The sequence below is a fragment of the Cydia amplana genome, chromosome Z (genome assembly GCF_948474715.1).
Source record: "Cydia amplana chromosome Z, ilCydAmpl1.1, whole genome shotgun sequence".
Taxonomy (NCBI): Eukaryota; Metazoa; Arthropoda; class Insecta; order Lepidoptera; family Tortricidae; genus Cydia; species Cydia amplana.
In genome coordinates, this window is record NC_086096.1 from 32,600,953 (window position 1) to 32,618,777 (window position 17,825).

At 38.9% G+C, this 17,825-nt stretch overlaps 1 protein-coding gene across 1 annotated transcript; it reads left to right on the forward strand.

Annotated features, from left to right (window-relative positions):
* The first annotated feature begins 401 nt into the window (after positions 1 to 401).
* On the forward strand, positions 402 to 14,752 carry LOC134661560 (probable ATP-dependent RNA helicase CG8611). The gene is made up of 13 exons (XM_063517689.1): positions 402 to 556; positions 631 to 1,145; positions 4,057 to 4,225; positions 5,585 to 5,742; positions 5,934 to 6,210; positions 6,392 to 6,626; positions 6,725 to 7,227; positions 7,604 to 7,774; positions 10,197 to 10,285; positions 11,234 to 11,335; positions 12,123 to 12,274; positions 12,715 to 12,934; positions 14,365 to 14,752. The coding sequence occupies exons 1-13, from the start codon at positions 518 to 520 to the stop codon at positions 14,495 to 14,497; spliced, it is 2,763 nt and encodes a 920-aa protein (XP_063373759.1). The 5' UTR covers positions 402 to 517; the 3' UTR covers positions 14,498 to 14,752.
* The last annotated feature ends 3,073 nt before the right edge of the window (positions 14,753 to 17,825 follow it).

Below are 17,825 nucleotides of genomic sequence, written 5' to 3' on the forward strand. Positions count from 1 at the left end.
CAGTACTGCTATTTGACAATAGATGTAGCACCGACCGGAAAGTCTTATCTCAACAGCATAAGACTTTCCGGTCAAGTAGCAGTACTGATAGTTCCGCTACTCGATGCTAGATGCTAATAGTCTTTTTGGTACTAAAACTGATGTATGGAGTGAGCACTCTATGTATTTCTTTCTCTATGGCAGGGTCATCTAGCGTTTCGTTCGTAAACTAAATAAATCTATACCTATGTCGAGTTAGGATATGGCTAAGAGTTAATATAGTGAGTATAGTCCCATACTAGTAAAATAACAGTAAAATAAATAATAATATCTAGCAGGATAGTGAAAATGTTTGTTCTGCGCGTCGACGTGTGCTCGTTTTTGCTCAGCGGAACAATCTCTCGCTTTGAGCGTTTATGCTGAAACAAAACGCAAACGGATTGTCAATCTGACAGTTTTACACGACAACAAAAACATGCGTGCGCCTATAACCTCAACATAACATGTATATCGAAACCTGATTTCCCGAAAACCGAAAATGGACGACTTGCAGTTGAATATTTCTGTTTCCAAAAAGGTAAGGTATTATTTACAAGAAATATAAACAAGTTTAATACTTAGATATGTGACTTACTATTGGTTAAATCTCAGGGCAACAAGAAAACAGGAGGTGCACAGAAAAATGCATCGGAATATAAGTTTATGTCAAAGCCTGCTTTTACGGGAAAAACTATAGCCAGGAAGAGAACTATTCCAGGCAAGAAACCTGATTCCGAACGTCAAATTAAGGTGCCTCGGCAATCAGAACCTGAGGCCCAGAAGTCAATGGATTTATCAAGTAACTTGAGAGATTTGAGCGAAAACAAAGGAAAGTTCCAAGGGAAAAGCTACCAAGATCTTAGTGATGATATACAATTAAAGCAAAAACCCAGGGCTGGTGGCTGGATCTCATCGTTGTTCAAAAATAACCCAGATGTGTTGAGGATTGGCCAGAGAGCTGTAAAGCCGGTAGTGGAAAAAGTTTTTGCTGAAAACAGCTTCTCTGATTTAGACATTCACCCTCACAGTGTAGCCAACTTACAACAGAATCTTGGGTTGAAAGAGCTTATGGTAGTTCAACAGAGTGCTGTGCCCGTGATACTGCAAGGAAGAGATGCCCTGATTAGGTAAGTTTTTAAATATCATTTGCTATGTTGGGGTTGATAATGACTGATAATTTTTCACTTAGTGGCACTCAGCATTATCCAGCTAATGTTTTTATGCATCGTAACCTGGATTATTGCATGCCATGCAATTATTGTTTATTCTCTCATATCTTCTAAGCCTTCGGGCGGAGTTTAAAGATTTAAGTGTCTATTGATATGTCAGAACCAAACATAGGAATCCGTGGGGCAAATTTTCTTGACAGGTAGGGACTTCCTATATCGATAAACTCAATTATCGATGCTTGTTCTATATACTAGTGATCGCCCCCCAACATTGTGTTTTTTGTAACTATTGTTTTGAAGATAAGTATGAAATTCACACATAGCATATTTTAAATAATCGCTAGGTTATATAAAGGTAGGGCGTAATACATACTGCACTATGAAATAGTCAATATTATCTCAACCTGATTGATAGATTATAAATCATAGTGAATTGAGTTATTATTTTATTTGATTTTTACACTTTTAATAAAAACATATTTTTACAAGCAAACCTTTGAGTTATCACTAGTATATAGCACAAGCATTGATAATTGAGTTTATCGATATAGGAAGTCCTTACCTGTCCAGAAAATTTGCCCCACGGATTAATGTGTCCTTTTTCTATCCTACTATGAGTTTTATTATGCTTACTCAAAGAAACAACATTAAAAAAAAATCCTAACTTAGTTATTCTACAATCTTTTAAATTGGGTCCTCTACTGCTACAAAATGACACTATTTTTTAGAAATTAAAATCTATTTTTTTATTCGGTAGACTGAAATGACAGTTCATAGTATGAACATAAAATGTCATTTCATACTAAGAAATGTCATTTTAGTCTACCGAATTAAAAAATAGACTACCTACCTAATTATAGTAGGGCTCTTCTCAGGTGAACTTTTCGCTTCGAAAGCCAGGTTCCCATAAAATAACAACTGAAGAAATCATACATGTTTTGTTTTTACCTGTTCAATTTCCTATTTATCAAAATGAAAGCATTAATACACAGACACTGCAATATGTAGCGCTTTACATACTACGCAAAGTAGTAGGATTAACACACTAAACAAACACCTACATAATATGGGTAAAACAGACAGCCCCGTGTGCAGAGTGTGCATGGAAGAAGAGGAAACAGCAAAACATATTCTCCTACACTAAACAGGTAGAAGTATACAGGAACCACCTAGGGAAGTACCTAGGGACTCCATGCACACTGAAGGAGACAGTTAGCAACCTGAAGACACTGCTAGGTTTCATGGAGGAGCTGGGGTGGCTAGTGTAGAGCTACCTCGCTTCACGCAAAATAGGCACATTGGTTGTCGACTTGTGGAAAATGCCACACTAAGGAACATACTAAGGTGCAATTTTACTCGTAAAATGCAGAAAATGCAACATCATGAGATTTTATACTACAATAACCCATGTGCACCACAACAGCTCAATTCTTTATAATATATTTTTTCATAAATAGAGCTACTAAAAGTGGACGCAGCTTTGTAAAAGTGTAACAAGTTTTTCATTCCGATAGGCGCACTTATGTGTAGTTGTGTACTGAGAAGTGATCATGATTTGCCTTATAAGTTCCCTATGGATGATGAGGTAATCTATGCACTAACATAAATATAGACAAAATAACAATGTCATAAATGAAACTTTCAGATAAGTACATTAAGCTGTAATGTTTTCACTACACAGCATGCAAGTTGGAAATCGTAAAACTGAAATAAATGTTAACTTTTGAATTTATAATGCCCTCTATTCTAATTTATTTTCTGTTGCTTTCTCTTTGTGTGAAAGACAGATAGACATTCTATTGGTTCAAAGCAAAAACATCCCTCGCAACGCATCCTCAACCATCTGGGGCCCCTTTCTCAAAAGCTTGTAACTTGTAATACAAGTGGAAGTCCCTTTCTAACAAAAGCTGTCAAAAAGTGACATCCGCTTGTATTACAAGTTACAAGCTTTTGAGAAACGGGCCCCTGGGCCATGTTGCATAACAAACTACAACTCATATAACAAGCGGAACTCCTTTTTAGAGTTCCGTAGCCAAATGGCAAAAAACGGAACCCTTATGGATTCGTCATGTCTGTCTGTCTGTCTGTCTGTCTGTCTGTCTGTAGAGCTGAAACTCAATTTTTTTTTTCCATCAAACCCATACGTGTGGGGTATCTATGGATAGGTCTTCAAAAATGATATTGAGGTTTCTAAAATCATTTTTTTCTAAACTGAATAGTTTGTGCGAGAGACACTTCCAAAGTGGTAAAATGTGTGTCTCCCCCCCTGTAACTTCTAAAATAAGAGAATGATAAAACTAAAAAAAATATATGATGTACATTACCATGCAAACTTCCACCGAAAATTGGTTTGAACGAGATCTAGTAAGTAGTTTTTTTGAATACGTCATAAATCCCCTAAATACGGAACCCTTCATGGGCGAGTCCGACTCGCACTTGGCCGTTTTTTTTAATTAGTGAAATTAGAAAAGGAGTTCCGCTTGTAATATTAGTTGTAGTTTGTTATGCAATTCGCAACGCACCCATAAACTTACGTCATTAGCAATTAGAGGTGACAACAAGATGCCAACTATTGGGCATTAGCATCTTGAGTTCTGAGATGTTTACCTTATATTATGACTTACAATATCTAGCCCAGCCACCTGCTTTATACTAAAGCATGCATGCCATTATCCTCATTTAAAAAGCGGTTTCAGTGCCCAATATGGATATGATGTTAATAGTTGTCTACATGACAGCATGATAAAGACAGTGTCTATCTTTTTCAATTGTGTGGTGATAAAAAGTGATACTTTTACTCGTATCATATGGATAAAGCCATCCATAATACGCCTGCTGAAAAGCATTAAAATAACTAAAATATTTGCAGGTCACAGACAGGATCAGGCAAAACATTAGCTTACGCTTTACCCATTATAGAAGGGTTACAAGCCATACGCCCAAAGATAAACAGACATGACGGTATCCGGGCGGTTGTGGTGGTCCCGACCAGGGAACTGGCAGTGCAGACTTATGAGCTATTCCTGAAACTGGTTAAGGTAATACAATTTACTATATTTCTTATTATAAGTGGCTTCAATAATAATAAGGAATTTCATGTAGAAATTAAAAATAAATTAAATTTTATTATTATATATTCAGAGCCCACTGTGTCCCACTGCTGGGCAAAGGCCTCCCCCCTCTTCCTCCACTCGTCTCTATTTAGTGCAATATCTGGCCAGCCTCTCAAGAAGGAGTCCAAGTTATCCCGCCATCGCCGACGAGGCCTGCCGGCTCCCCGGTTAGACTCGTGGGGCTCCCACTCTGTGGTTAACTTGGCCCACAAGTCGTCAGGCATTCGGCAGACATGACCAGCCCAGTCCCATTTTAACTTAGCCGCTTTCCGAGCTACGTCCATTATTCGAGTCTTAGAGCGCAGCGTGGTGTTTCGGACTCGATCCCTTAATTTTACACCTAATATGCTGCGCTCCATAGCTCTCTGGCAAACCCCGAGTTTGGACTTCTGAGCTTCCGTCAAAGACCAGGTCTGAGCACCGTAGGTGAGAACTGGAAGTACGCACATGTCCATGAGCCTACGCTTGAGTGATAGAGGTAGGTCTCCCTTCATCAGGTGTTTCATTGACCAATAGCTCTTCCAGGCGTTTTCGGTGCGTCTTTGGATTTCTTTCTCCTGTCGCGCCTGGAAAGAGACTATTTGGCCAAGATAAAGGTATTCTTGGACATATGCGACGTGTTCTCCGTTTATCTCAATCCCACGTTTTGTGCTGTTAGTCATGACCTTGGTCTTTGACATATTCATTTTCAGTCCAACCTCGAGGCTTGCGTTGCTAAGGTCTAGCATTTGACGTAACTCGGATGAAGTTGAGGAAAACAAGACTATATCGTCGGCGAAGCGAAGGTTGGTCAGCTTCCTCTCCCCGACTATCAAGCCCTTCTCTCCCCAACGCGGCGCAAGTTTTCGGAACACGTGCTCTAAAGTGCTGGTGAAGAGCTTCGGCGATAACGGATCTCCCTGTTAAATTAAATTAGATTTTATAAATTTGTAGATTTTGTCAAAATGGTTGTCATTCATTTGTATGTATTTGTAATCATAAATATCATAAACTTTCTAGCTTTTGTTCCGACTTTTTGCCACGGCTTGCCACGGGACCCGATCCTGGCGATTCTGCAACGTAATCCCAAGAATTGACATAGGCAAGGTTTTTACTGAAAATAATATGTCATCTGACCTTCCAACCCAGAGGGAAACTGATTATATTGCGTTTCCATACGATAAATAATAACATTTTTTTAAACAAAAATTATATTGAGTAGGTATATTTATTTGATGCTCAAAGTAATCATCTTGTACCAGTCGTTTAATTTACTTTTTAAGTCTTATATTAATTGCCTTGTAGCCATTCACATGGATTGTACCGGGGCTATTAAGCGGGGGCCAGAAACGCAAAGCTGAGAAGGCAAGATTGCGGAAGGGTCTCAACATATTAATTGGCACACCGGGACGGATAAATGACCATTTAAGGCACACACAGTCCATCAATTTTGCGAAGACAGGGTAAGTTATTTTAAGCTATAATGTACTTAAATATTAGGTATAAGGTTTGTGTAAGTCAATACAGAAGTTTAGTGTGACTTTGACTGTGTACAGGTTTCATTTGAGAAATTTGCGTTTCGCGGTACCTGTCTGATTGTGTTGTGCCCAATTTTAGGTTTTGTATTATTATCTTAATTTAATTAATCTTTTAGGTGCTTAGTACTAGATGAGGCAGATTGCTTACTGGACATGGGGTACGAAAAAGACATAGCCGCCATTGTAAAAGCAATCGAAGATCATAAAAAAGCGGCTACCTACGACCCTTTAGCCTTGATCAAAAGTCAAATTAAATCAACTTTTCCTGATAAGGAAGAGGAACCTCAAGAACAGAAGGAAGATGAAGACAAACCTGAAATAAAACATCATTTGACTGAAGTGTTCTTGTCTACAGAGCGGCAAACTACTTTACTATCTGCTACACTTACTAAGGTGAACAATACATTTACAGATTTAGGTTTAAGATGGTTGATATTTATTCTTTTTTTTACGCTAAATGTAGTAAAGCGCCTCCCTAAAGCGTAAACAAAATACATGCTATTGAGAGATTCGTTACTATTCTTAGGAAAAAATAAAGAATTTAATTAATTTATTATTTTTACTTAACGGGTAGGCCGTCGAAAATTTAGCCGGCATCACAATGGTGGACCCGGTGTTTGTAGATGCCGCGGACGGAACGGCGCTCGTCGCCGATTCCTTGAGACTTAAAGATAAGACGAAACAAGGGCTATCAAGTGCCAAAGATATTCAAACGGAAAGTGAGAAGCCTAATGTTAAATCAAACGCCATAGAAGAAAACACGGACCAGAATGATGACGAAGAAGAAGATGCCCCAGAAGAAAAGCAGGGTATCATATCACTTTACTTGACAATTAAAACCTCTGAGATTAAAACAGATTACCCGTATTAAAGAGAAAACAAACTAATTCTTTATATATTTTTTTAGGTCTGAAGTTGTTTAGACAAGACAAATCGAAGTCGTTGTTTAGTGTTGACGATTTATCAGACTCTGAAGCAGCTCCAGTTCCATTTCCCGGAGTCGCCGAAAAACAACAAAAAAAGATAAAAGAAAAGCTTGCTCCTATACCTGGGGTCGTGGACATGGAATCAGATGACGAATACGTCATGCCCACTGAACCCGACATCGCTCCCTCGTTTGAAGCAGCAGTCAAAACAGCCATAAAGGAAGACGAGCTGGTGATGCCAGTGTCAGTGAAGCAATCATTCCTAATAGTCCCAATGAAGTTGAGACTGGTCACACTATGTTCCCTTATAGTAGAACATTGCGTAATGAACAAAAGAAGCGGCAAGCTGATGGTATTTATGGCGACTTTGGAGATGGTGGACTACCACGCGGAGCTCATAGAGACTGTGCTTACTGGGAAACCAGCGAAATCCAAGCAAAACGAGAATCCAAAGTCCAAAAAGAGGAAAGCCAATGCGGACAAGGTGAGGTTTTATAATGATTTAATTATTCCTTTTCTGTATGTAAGCCAAAATAGATTTAAGTTATAAACAATTTGATGTCCAGATTGCTTATGAATAAAACTGATCCATATGAGTATTCACCTTCTCAATCCACCCACAAATTTTTTCTTTCCAAAAAAGTTTACCATCACTCGCGAAAAATACCTCGCGGACGTCGCGAATGTATAAAATTTAGATTTCAACATATTTTTTACTGATGGTGATGATTTTCAATAGCACAATGGTAAAATCACTAACGTCGACAATGGTTAAAGTACCTATGGACGACGACAACTTAAGTTCCCATATTTGTTAGCAAGTGTCTCACTTGATTCTAACATCACATAATTTGTTACAGGAGTCGGGCAGTGATTCCGAGTTTGAAGTGGACTACCAAGCGCCGCCGGAGGGGGGGGTGGTGCCGGTGGAGCTGTCCGTGTTTCGGCTGCACGGCTCCATGCCTCACGAGCGCAGGATCGAGGTCTTCGACCAGTTCCGCAAGGCCAAAAAGGGCGTGCTCTTTTGTACGGTAAGTGACACTATAGGCTACATGACTAATTTTCATTTATGGTATCAATCGATCGGGTTAGTTTTTAGGATCAAATGTCTGTATGGGACCAATTGCATTAAAGTAACACAAAAGTCAGAAATTGTAGTCAAAGGCCGACAGTCGCACTTCACTCGCGAAACGCCCTTAACAAAACGATAAATGAACGTGACGTCAAGGTCTCTGAGAGCCCATCTTGTCGTATGGACAAAACAAGAAAATTGCGTTTTTGTCGGGGAAATATTGCGTTTATGTAACTTATGTATATATAGTTGCTATACAATATTTTTTTTAGATAAAATGTAAGGAATGGAATGGTACCCATACTTTTATCGTTTTTGGATGTTAAAAAAAAACTTAAATTTTGAAACTTTCAGGTCCTGTATTTTTGTAACATTTCCATATTTTATTTGAATATCCACATTATTGTGATAAATTGCTTGTTTGCTATCTATTTTACTAGATTTTGATATAAAATTCAACATGTGTCATCATTCCTATTCACAACGTTTAGGATTTATGTTGCCGAGTTTGAGATGGACAGCCTGGCGCTGCCGCCGCTGCCGCACGAGCTCAGTACCGAGGTCTTCGAATAGTTCCGCAAGGCCAAGAAGGAAGCCCTATTTTGTATGGTGAATAACACGCCTTGTATCGAAACATGATTTCGATACGTAATCCTATAAGTCATATCAGTAATACTTCTCCACTAAAGGGCTACCGTTACATTTCTTACATTTAATGAACGTTAACGTCGTTTATTTTACTGTTAAAGTACACTGTATCGACTAAAGAAGCCGATCAGTGTGACATAATATTTTCACAGATAAGTCCAATTAGGTGTAAATCGATAAAAAATAATCCATTAATATTTGAAAATATTGTATAGCGTCGAACAGAAGACGGACGTGTCGAGCGCTACCTACCTTACCTACTATATCACGTTTTTAATCCACCGACAATGGCGGGCCCGCCACCGCTTGCCTTTGATTGTCGATACTTAATTGTTGTTTGAGTCGTATTAGCCGGTCATTCATCTGCCCCCGCCGGCTCCCAGCTTGCCACAATACGCGTCGATTAACTACCATTATCTGTATTTATTACATCTGTAAGCGCCGCTCGCCCGATACCAGATTCAAATTATCTTTACAAGAATACGCGCTGTTCATAGATTGTCCGATCCTATCTTGGGAGCTTTTTTGATCGGTTTTCTGTTATTTAGTTGGCATGGAAACTGTCATCGTTGTTGCTAGGATGCTGGTGTCAATAAGAAAATGATGCCCTATACGTTTTCATCCCAACTAGCGACCCGCCCCGCATGGGTTACCAAATTATACATAAACCTTTCTCTTGAATCACTCTGTAGTATCTATTAAAAAACACCGCATCAAAACCCGTTGCGTAGTTTTAAAGATCTAAGCATACATAGGGACAGACAGACAGTGGGAAGCGACTTTGTTTTATACTATGTAGAAAGCTTAAATATCAAGGCTTTCTCTAAGTATTCAATGCTTAGTTATTTTATTAGAATCAGGCTAGCATAAAATCGAACCTACGACCTACAATTAGACGGGCAACTTTATTATGTACCTTGTATGTATAATTTTACCTGTATTTAAATATCTATTTGATTCCTAGAGTTTTCCAGTGACTAAATCAAAAACAGTGGCATCAACGCATAATTTAGTAGTTTGCTATTGTGAATAACTACGACTAGGATTGACTTAATAAAAACAATATGGAGACGACGAGAAACAATGTTTTTAACTTTTTATTAAAAATGTTCCCATTCAAGGAGGACACTCTATTAGGAACTCGTAGACAGTGTTATTTATTAATCTACTATAATCGCAATTAAAAAGCAATTACATTTATAATTGCAATTACAGGGAGCTAAAAAGTAGAAACAATAATGGAAATTACATTGTAGCTTAGTACAAGTGAGTACGGTTTTTGCTGGAAAGTTAATATGAATTAATTGCTTGACCGAACAAGAAAGCACTTACTGTGCGCCGCAGAAATCATCGTTTTTATAGCTTCCTTGAAGTTTGCTAAACATAAGTATTATGCGCGGTGGTCAGTTGCTTGAGGAAAAACTCGAAAACAACATTAATTCCTGCTTATATTTATTTCTTATCGTAAATTTTTTGGCGGTAATTTATTAACTGAGGGCAATGTATAGTATAAAATAAATATGTTTCTTGCAATACATGTAGTAATGAAACGCTGGTAGAGCCTAATATTGTATGAAAAGACATCAATATTTCTAAAGGAAATATTTTATTGACAGTTAAAGTTTTGTACCTACTGTCAGCAGAGCAGCAGTTGAAGTTGCGGAAGTATCAATACGCAAGCATTTAATTTATCACGTGAAGAACAGATCCTGTTAAATGTACGCTTTATGCAGGACGTGGCAGCACGAGGCCTCGACGTGCCGCGCGTGGATCTTGTGCTGCAGTATTGCGCACCTACCTCAGCCACCGACTATGTACACAGGTAAACTCACAAACTTTCATAAAAGTATTATACTCATAAAAGAAAAGTGGAATGTTCAATATTCACCGACCCGGACAAACTTCGTACTCTCGGGTGACGAAGCGAAGCTTACCCGATTTCGTTTTTTTTTTACATTTTTTATTATAGTCTGTCTCACCAAAGTGGTTACTGTTGAGTGTTGAGTCTTAACCTAAACGCTGTAATGCTAAAATATAAAGACATGCATGATATCCTCCGCTGATTTGTTGTAGTTACATGGTCGGCTGGCGTTTACACTTTTCAATCGACTAACTCGTTTTAAAGTAGTTATTACCCTATAATAATGGCGGTGGTCTAAGTTTGTAATTTAAGAGAAATAAAAAATGTTATTTAATTTTTGACATCTCAGTTTTAATTTTGCGCGGTGTAATAGGTACACCGAATGATCGTCATCACATCTGGAAATATAGGTTTTTGGTTAGTAGCCAGTTTAATTGGTTCTTGTCTCAATTATAAACAGTCTCAATAATTAATTATATATCTATTTTTAAGTTAATTATTTTGAAAAAACTTACCCTAATCATTTTATAATAAAATCTTATCAAACATTGACGTTGGCTCAATATATGGCATTAGAAAAATTCTTTCAGTTTTATTGACGACGACTGATCTGGCCTAGTGGGTAGTGACCCTGCCTGTTAAGCCGCGGGCCTGGGTTCGAATCCTGGTAAGGGCGTTTATTTGTGTGATTAACACAGATATTCACAGAGTTCCTTAGTCTTGGGTGTTTTCTATGTATTTATGTATTTGTATATTATATATATCGTTGTCTGCGTACCCACAACACAAGCCTTCTTGAGCTTACTGTGGAACTTAGTCAATCTGTGTAAGAATGTCCTATAATATTTATTTATTTAGTTATGTACTTATAGTCTGTTAGATGTCGTTATATGCCTGACGTGTGTATAGGGTCGGGCGAACGGGGCGAGCTTCCAACGTGGGGGAGGCTGTGATGTTCTTGCTACCCAGCGAAACTGAGTTCATGCGACACCTTGAACAGAAACGTATCAGGTAACTAACATTATTTTGTTATCTATAATATGTTTAATATCTGGGTGACCGAGCTTCGCTCGGAAAACATATAATAACTCGGAAATGCGCGTTTTCCCAGAGATAAGACCTAGCTAGATCGATTTTTCGCCCCCGAAAACCCCTATATACCAAATTTCATCGAAATCGTTAGAGCCGTTTCCGAGATCCCCGAAATATATATATATAAATAAATAAATAAATAAACAAGAATTGCTCGTTTAAAGGTATTAGATATAATTAGTTTATATATAGATTCGTTTCTAGTGTGGGGTTTTGTTTATATGCCTTTGTTTTAAATAAAGATATTTTTTTTTACTTAAAAAATTATCATGGGGCTACGTCGCTAATTGGGCGTTTTCTAAAATAAATATTGAAAACCCGATTCTCACAGATTCTGGTGTTTTTGGGTTCTTTCAACTCAGAATCACTAGCATATTCAATCCTGATGAAAATTGTACATTCCACTACGTTACGTCCATACAAGTGAAAAATGTTCTCATAATAAAACGTGACGTAATGGAATGGACATTTTGGGACATCTTTTTTTAATGACGGGATGGAGAATGCTGTCGATTCTGAGTAGAATGAGCCCAAGAACGTCCAGATTTGAAAGAATCAGGTTTTCGATATTTATTTTAAAAAACGCCCAATTAGTCGCGCAATCTAAAGCAAACGTGTTCTCACAGCGCATTCACTAGGTCTGGACGTGCTGTAAGATAAAATTGGTTGATTTCGAATGCAACCCATCTTAATAACTTGTTATCAGACTGAGTCAACGCAACGAGAAGCTATGTCTGGAGCCGTTGCTGAGCATAGTTCCGGGCGCGGCGAACGCGAACCGCGCCGCCATCGCCGTGCAGGCGCGGCTAGAACAGACCGCACACACGGATAAGTCCTGGCTACTTAGGGCAAGCCGAGGTAAGCTGACTTAGTAGGGTACTAGTACCAACACACATTGTCATTTTAACAACTAATCGCTTATTGGCGATATACTCGGTGAAGTCGTTACCTAAACACACAACTGAGTCCTACATTTCGAGTATAAAATAATTCGAAAAATATGGTTATTTCTAAGTTTTTGCAATAAACCGGTTCCGATCCCTGATACTCGTATTTCTTGAAGTTAGTTTAAATTAGGTACAGAAACTTTTTTTTTATAACCAAGGTGTATTCCAAATAAATACCTTTAAACATCACTCGTATTCCATTGTAATAAGAGTTTCTGTTCGGAATGATCCGCCACTTTATTTGTTTGTTTCCTTTCGGAATTACCCGAGTACAACTTATTTGAGTTTAAGTCACAATCGCTAGTGGCATCTCCCCGTTATCGGCGTAACGTACCAACATCCTCCCTCCAGCCTACACGACCTGGGTCCGCTTCTACTCCGGCTACCCGCGCGAGGTCCGCGAGTTCCTGGACGCCAAGCAGCTGCACCTCGGGCACGCGGCCAAGGCGTTCGCGCTCCGCGACACCCCCGCGGCGCTCGCCAAGCGCGCCAAGTACGACCCGGACCTGAACAGAGAGCGGCCGGCCAACAAGCTCACTGTACACGACGAGGAAGAGAGGAAGAGGCCCGGGTGAGTGCTTTACTGTTTAATCTGTCAGCTCCCAGTGGCTCATATTTGAGCCAGAACGCTTATGGGTGACGTCATATCGTGGGATTCGGCAGGTTAAGGGTCTCCCCATACTTATCGACGCGGATTCGGCGAAAGCCGATAGTAAACAGCATAAACAGGTAAGGTTCGGTTCGGCTCCGTTCGGCCGTCGACGGCCGACGCGTCGGCGTCTTTTTCGCTCTTATTGCGTGGACATAAAGTTTCATTTCTATTGGCATTGCCGATTCCGCGTCGATAAGTTTGGGGAGACCTTAATTCTCACCCTTTGCCTCATCTCTCGTACAAACGCTTGTTTGTATGTCTAATAGCGTTATTTATGTTTAATTTATTAGTCGATGACGCATTTTTATAGGCATTTTTGATTACATAGAAAAATAAGCTTTTATAGGTACCTAAGTATACCTAAAATCAGTGAAGAGGACCAATATAATATTATACCTATACATACACCAATACGAAATCGATGCATTTTGTGATTACCTAATTATCAATTTATCATGCAATGCATCATTGCATTGACTGTAACATTGCTTAGACAAAAAAGAACAATGTTACTTTAAGATTTCGATGAATATAGAATTTATCTTAATGTCTCTGCCTTACAAATCTAAAACTTACTATATTAACACACTTTAAATTATTCAAATATACTTGTCGATGGTTGATATTTGACCTCTTTATGTGGTACTATAAAACAAAACATAGAACAAACGTTGAAAGGTTTTTAAAGGGTGTGTGTTTTTTTGCTGCTTTTATATGACTTCATTTGCTTAAGTTTGTTTAAGCTGCTATTCGTAATCAGCTGCTATATTAGATAATTCAAACAAAAGATAACTGATTACCAGCGGGCTCAGCACGGTTCCATTTTTATCGATTATCACTATGCCCGTCACTTTCGCACTTGCATACTTGTGAGAACGTGACAGGCATGGTGATAAACGATAAAAATACGACCGTGCTAGTAGCACGGTCGTATTGTTAAAAAAGTTTAAAAACGCTTGTACATGCCTGGAATATAGCAAACCTGAGTATATTTTAAATTACTTCTTTTTTGTTTTTTTTTAAGTAGTTAATTATTTAGTTTTTGTAGAAGTACGTACATTGTAATAATGTTTTATTTATATCTTGTACAACTCCATGCCTACCATGAAACGTGCCTATAATAAGTTAATTAACAATTTTTGTACGTCTTGATATACATATATGTATTTATGTTAAATCTGTATATTCCATCCCTATTTTATTCACGATGATATTTTGTTTATTTTTTATTAGGTAGTTAGATTATATATGTATATAGATTGTACTAGTACTTTAGTAAAATGTCTATTTCGTAGATAGTAGTATTGACTTATAAAGTGTTTGTGTCTGAATAAAATATCGTTTTCCAGGTTCCCAAAGGTTAAAGCAGGGTTGAGCGGCAGGATAGTAAACAAGCAGAGTTCCATGCACACCGCCAGCGAGTTCGACAGCGGCCTGCCACCCCTAGAGCAGGCGCGCAAGAAACAAAGGAAAAACAAATGACACCCACCCACTTCCGACCAACACTCGCCCGTCAACTACCAACTCTCCGTCAAAATCTTCCGACTGCGCTAACTGGCCCGCTGGCTGCAAGGACTCATTGATATTGCCTTTGTATCTAATCCCGTGTATACTTAACGTAATGAAAAAATATAACATCTATACTCCACCAAGTCATTCTCATTTCGCTCCGTGTGATTGGCTTTTAGGTTTATTTTTAAGGACTAATGAAAGATGGACTCCGGCCAAAATTCTAATCGCGACCCGAGTTAATGGAAGCGGCCGACGGCTACCGTTTTCATATTTCTGACTCACGAGTGACTCGAATGAAAAATGATTTTAAACCATTACTGTGCCCCGTCCGGCCTTTTGATATTTAAATTTTTTTCAAGCGGCTATCATTATGGCGGAATGATTTGCGAATTTCGCCCCAGCTCGTGGTTTTTGTCGGAGTCTGAACGAGTTTTTTGTCGCTCTCATTTAGGATGTTTTTATTGCTTCATAATGACAAATTAAAAGAGTATTGTGAGGCGCTTTCATGCGGTAATCTGCGTCCTTTTCGGGGTTGAAGGGCGTTTTACGCGGAAGCACGTTCCGGGTGACTCAATCTTGGGAGTCTGCAACGGGATTACTGCCGTTATTGTAATAAGTCAATCTAATTGTAATAGCTATAACAAACGTTCATTGGTAACAAACTAAGTGTTCCGTAGCAAAAAGTGAATAGGCAAGGCATGCATAATGTCATAATAAGTGGTAGTTTAGAGCGAGCGGAGCGATTCTTTATTGTCTGCCGGTCGGCGGCGGGAAACAGTAAACTATCGATAATGTAGCGTTTTGTGGCCGCTATACTTGTGTGGCGCGACTTCGCGCGTCATTAAGCGGCACATTTGCATGCAACCGCGCCAAACCTCGTGAAAATGCCTTTTCATTAGCATCAGCTTCTGAAAAATCGATTCCAAACATCTTTATGCGATTTCGTAACTGATATCGCACAGTTTTCCTGTTGTAAATATATAAATAATTTGCGTCGGAGCATACATTACTATGAATGTAATATATGAAACATTTGATTGACATGGATAAATAAACGGTACAAAAAGTATTCAATAGCACTTAATCTAGTAGCAGCGGGGTACAATGGGTGTTAAGATTAATATTCGCTCATAATTTGCTATCGGGCCGAGTGTTTGATTGATGTGCCAGGAAATGTATCATATTAAATAAATTTATGTCGACATAGTAGCTGCTTTCACGGCGTAGAATTCTTTTGAAAGAGTCGGCGAGTCAATTCGGTAGTACAATGAGCGCTCGCCGCGTCGGTGGCCGCAACAGATGAGTGTTCGTGCAGCACTGCATTTGTACCTTCCTCTTATATTACTCTATGAGAATAGGTGGGTAAATCATAAGAGCTACTAATTATATTTAACTCCGGGGTTTCGCGAACATAAACATGAATTTGCAACCTACGTAGTTCCTACCTTTATTTCAATGCCAGAATTGCCACCTACGAAAGCGTAAGCAGGTTTATCGAAGTGGTCAAGGCGTTCACAAAAATCAGATATATTATCAAGACAACATGCTAGTAAGTTCAAACGCATACCTGTGCTATACCTACATCAGGTAATATGTCACATAAACTTATTATCACTGGAACCAAGTAGGACGTCTTAAAATGTTACAGAATGGATGATTGTATTGTAAATATACCACTAGGATTTCAATTACTAATTCACTTCCCAAGCAGTATAACGTCGTCATGTAGGAGTCAGCCAGTACCCACCGTACCGTGTAGCTGCTCTACCGCGAAGCATTTGGTCTGTGGCCAAACGCGCCGCGTCACGACGCACCGAATTATCACCACAATGCGCCCTTGATACCGAATATTCCATATAAATATTGAGCTAATCGCCCTTTCAATGGAGCGGGCTGCTTTTTAGGGTTCCGTAGCCAAATGGCAAAAAACGGAACCCTTATAGATTCGTCATGTCTGTCTGTCTGTCTGTCCGTCTGTCCGTCTGTCCGTCTGTCTGTCCGTCCGTATGTCACAGCCACTTTTCTCCGAAACTATAAGAACTATACTGTTGAAACTTGGTAAGTAGATGTATTATGTGAACCGCATTAAGATTTTCACACAAAAATAGAAAAAAAACAATAAATTTTTGGGGTTCCCCATACTTCGAACTGAAACTCAAAAATTTTTTTTTCATCAAACCCATACGTGTGGGGTATCTATGGATAGGTCTTCAAAAATGATATTGAGGTTTCTAATATCATTTTTTTCTAAACTGAATAGTTTGCGCGAGAGACACTTCCAAAGTGGTAAAATGTGTGTCCCCCCCCCTGTAACTTCTAAAATAAGAGAATGATAAAACTAAAAAAAATATATGATGTACATTACCATGTAAACTTCCACCGAAAATTGGTTTGAACGAGATCTAGTAAGTAGTTTTTTTTTATACGTCATAAATCGCCTAAATACGGAACCCTTCATGGGCGAGTCCGACTCGCACTTGGCCGCTTTTTATTAATAATTGATCGCGGAGCGACGAGTCATGCGCCGGATGCCTACACACCCTGGAATACCCATCTATATAGAATATCTCATCAAGTTGGGTCGCCGTAAATAAGACTTTATTCGACGTAGCTAAAGCTTCAATTTCAAGGAAATGCATACAATGTATAAGAGCTTGCGAAGGTTGCCGCTTGATATTGTGTAGATGAACATATTTTTTGCTGTAACACAACTCATTAATGAGCGCGCACATGACGCCGGGGCATGCTACCTTAGACTAACGAATTTCCATAGAGTTTAATGTTCGCCAAACTAATTATTGTATGTTTTCCTGTCTTTTGTCTATGGAGGATGAGGTGAGGCGTTAGCTTGCAAATGAGTCAAATAGATCTTGGGTAAATAACCTGCCCGTGTCGTGTCTCTATTATTCCATGCTTCTGCTTTCTTCTGTTCTCATAAAATATGGGTCTTCTAACATAATTAGCCACTATAATGTACTGTTTAACTGTATATACTTAACACAGTCTTCCTTAAGCCGGTCCTTTATTGCTGAGGATTGTACCGGAAGCGTTGTAATATACAAGCTTCTCCCCTTGTTGCGGTCTTTAGCTTGATGGAGATACTGGGACATCGGTACCTATCTGTATCTCTTTGACGCCTTTTGGGACCAGTGTCTGCGACTGGGTCTACTTCTACCATCCACTTCGAATGCATTACAGATTTATTAGCTTCCCCATTGATTTTTTAAAATGTCTAACCCTTTGTACGCCAAGAACGCCTGAAGTCGGTGCGTGTAAGTCCTAGGAGTGCCTTAATTAA

Excerpts from the sequence above, each read along its gene's own strand:
- LOC134661560 (XM_063517689.1), top strand. The coding sequence starts at position 518 with ATGGACGACTTGCAGTTGAATATTTCTGTTTCCAAAAAG. Across the intron at positions 4,226-5,584 it reads TATTCCTGAAACTGGTTAAG|CCATTCACATGGATTGTACC; the intron begins GTAATACAATTT and ends ATTGCCTTGTAG. Across the intron at positions 6,627-6,724 it reads TGCCCCAGAAGAAAAGCAGG|GTCTGAAGTTGTTTAGACAA; the intron begins GTATCATATCAC and ends ATATTTTTTTAG.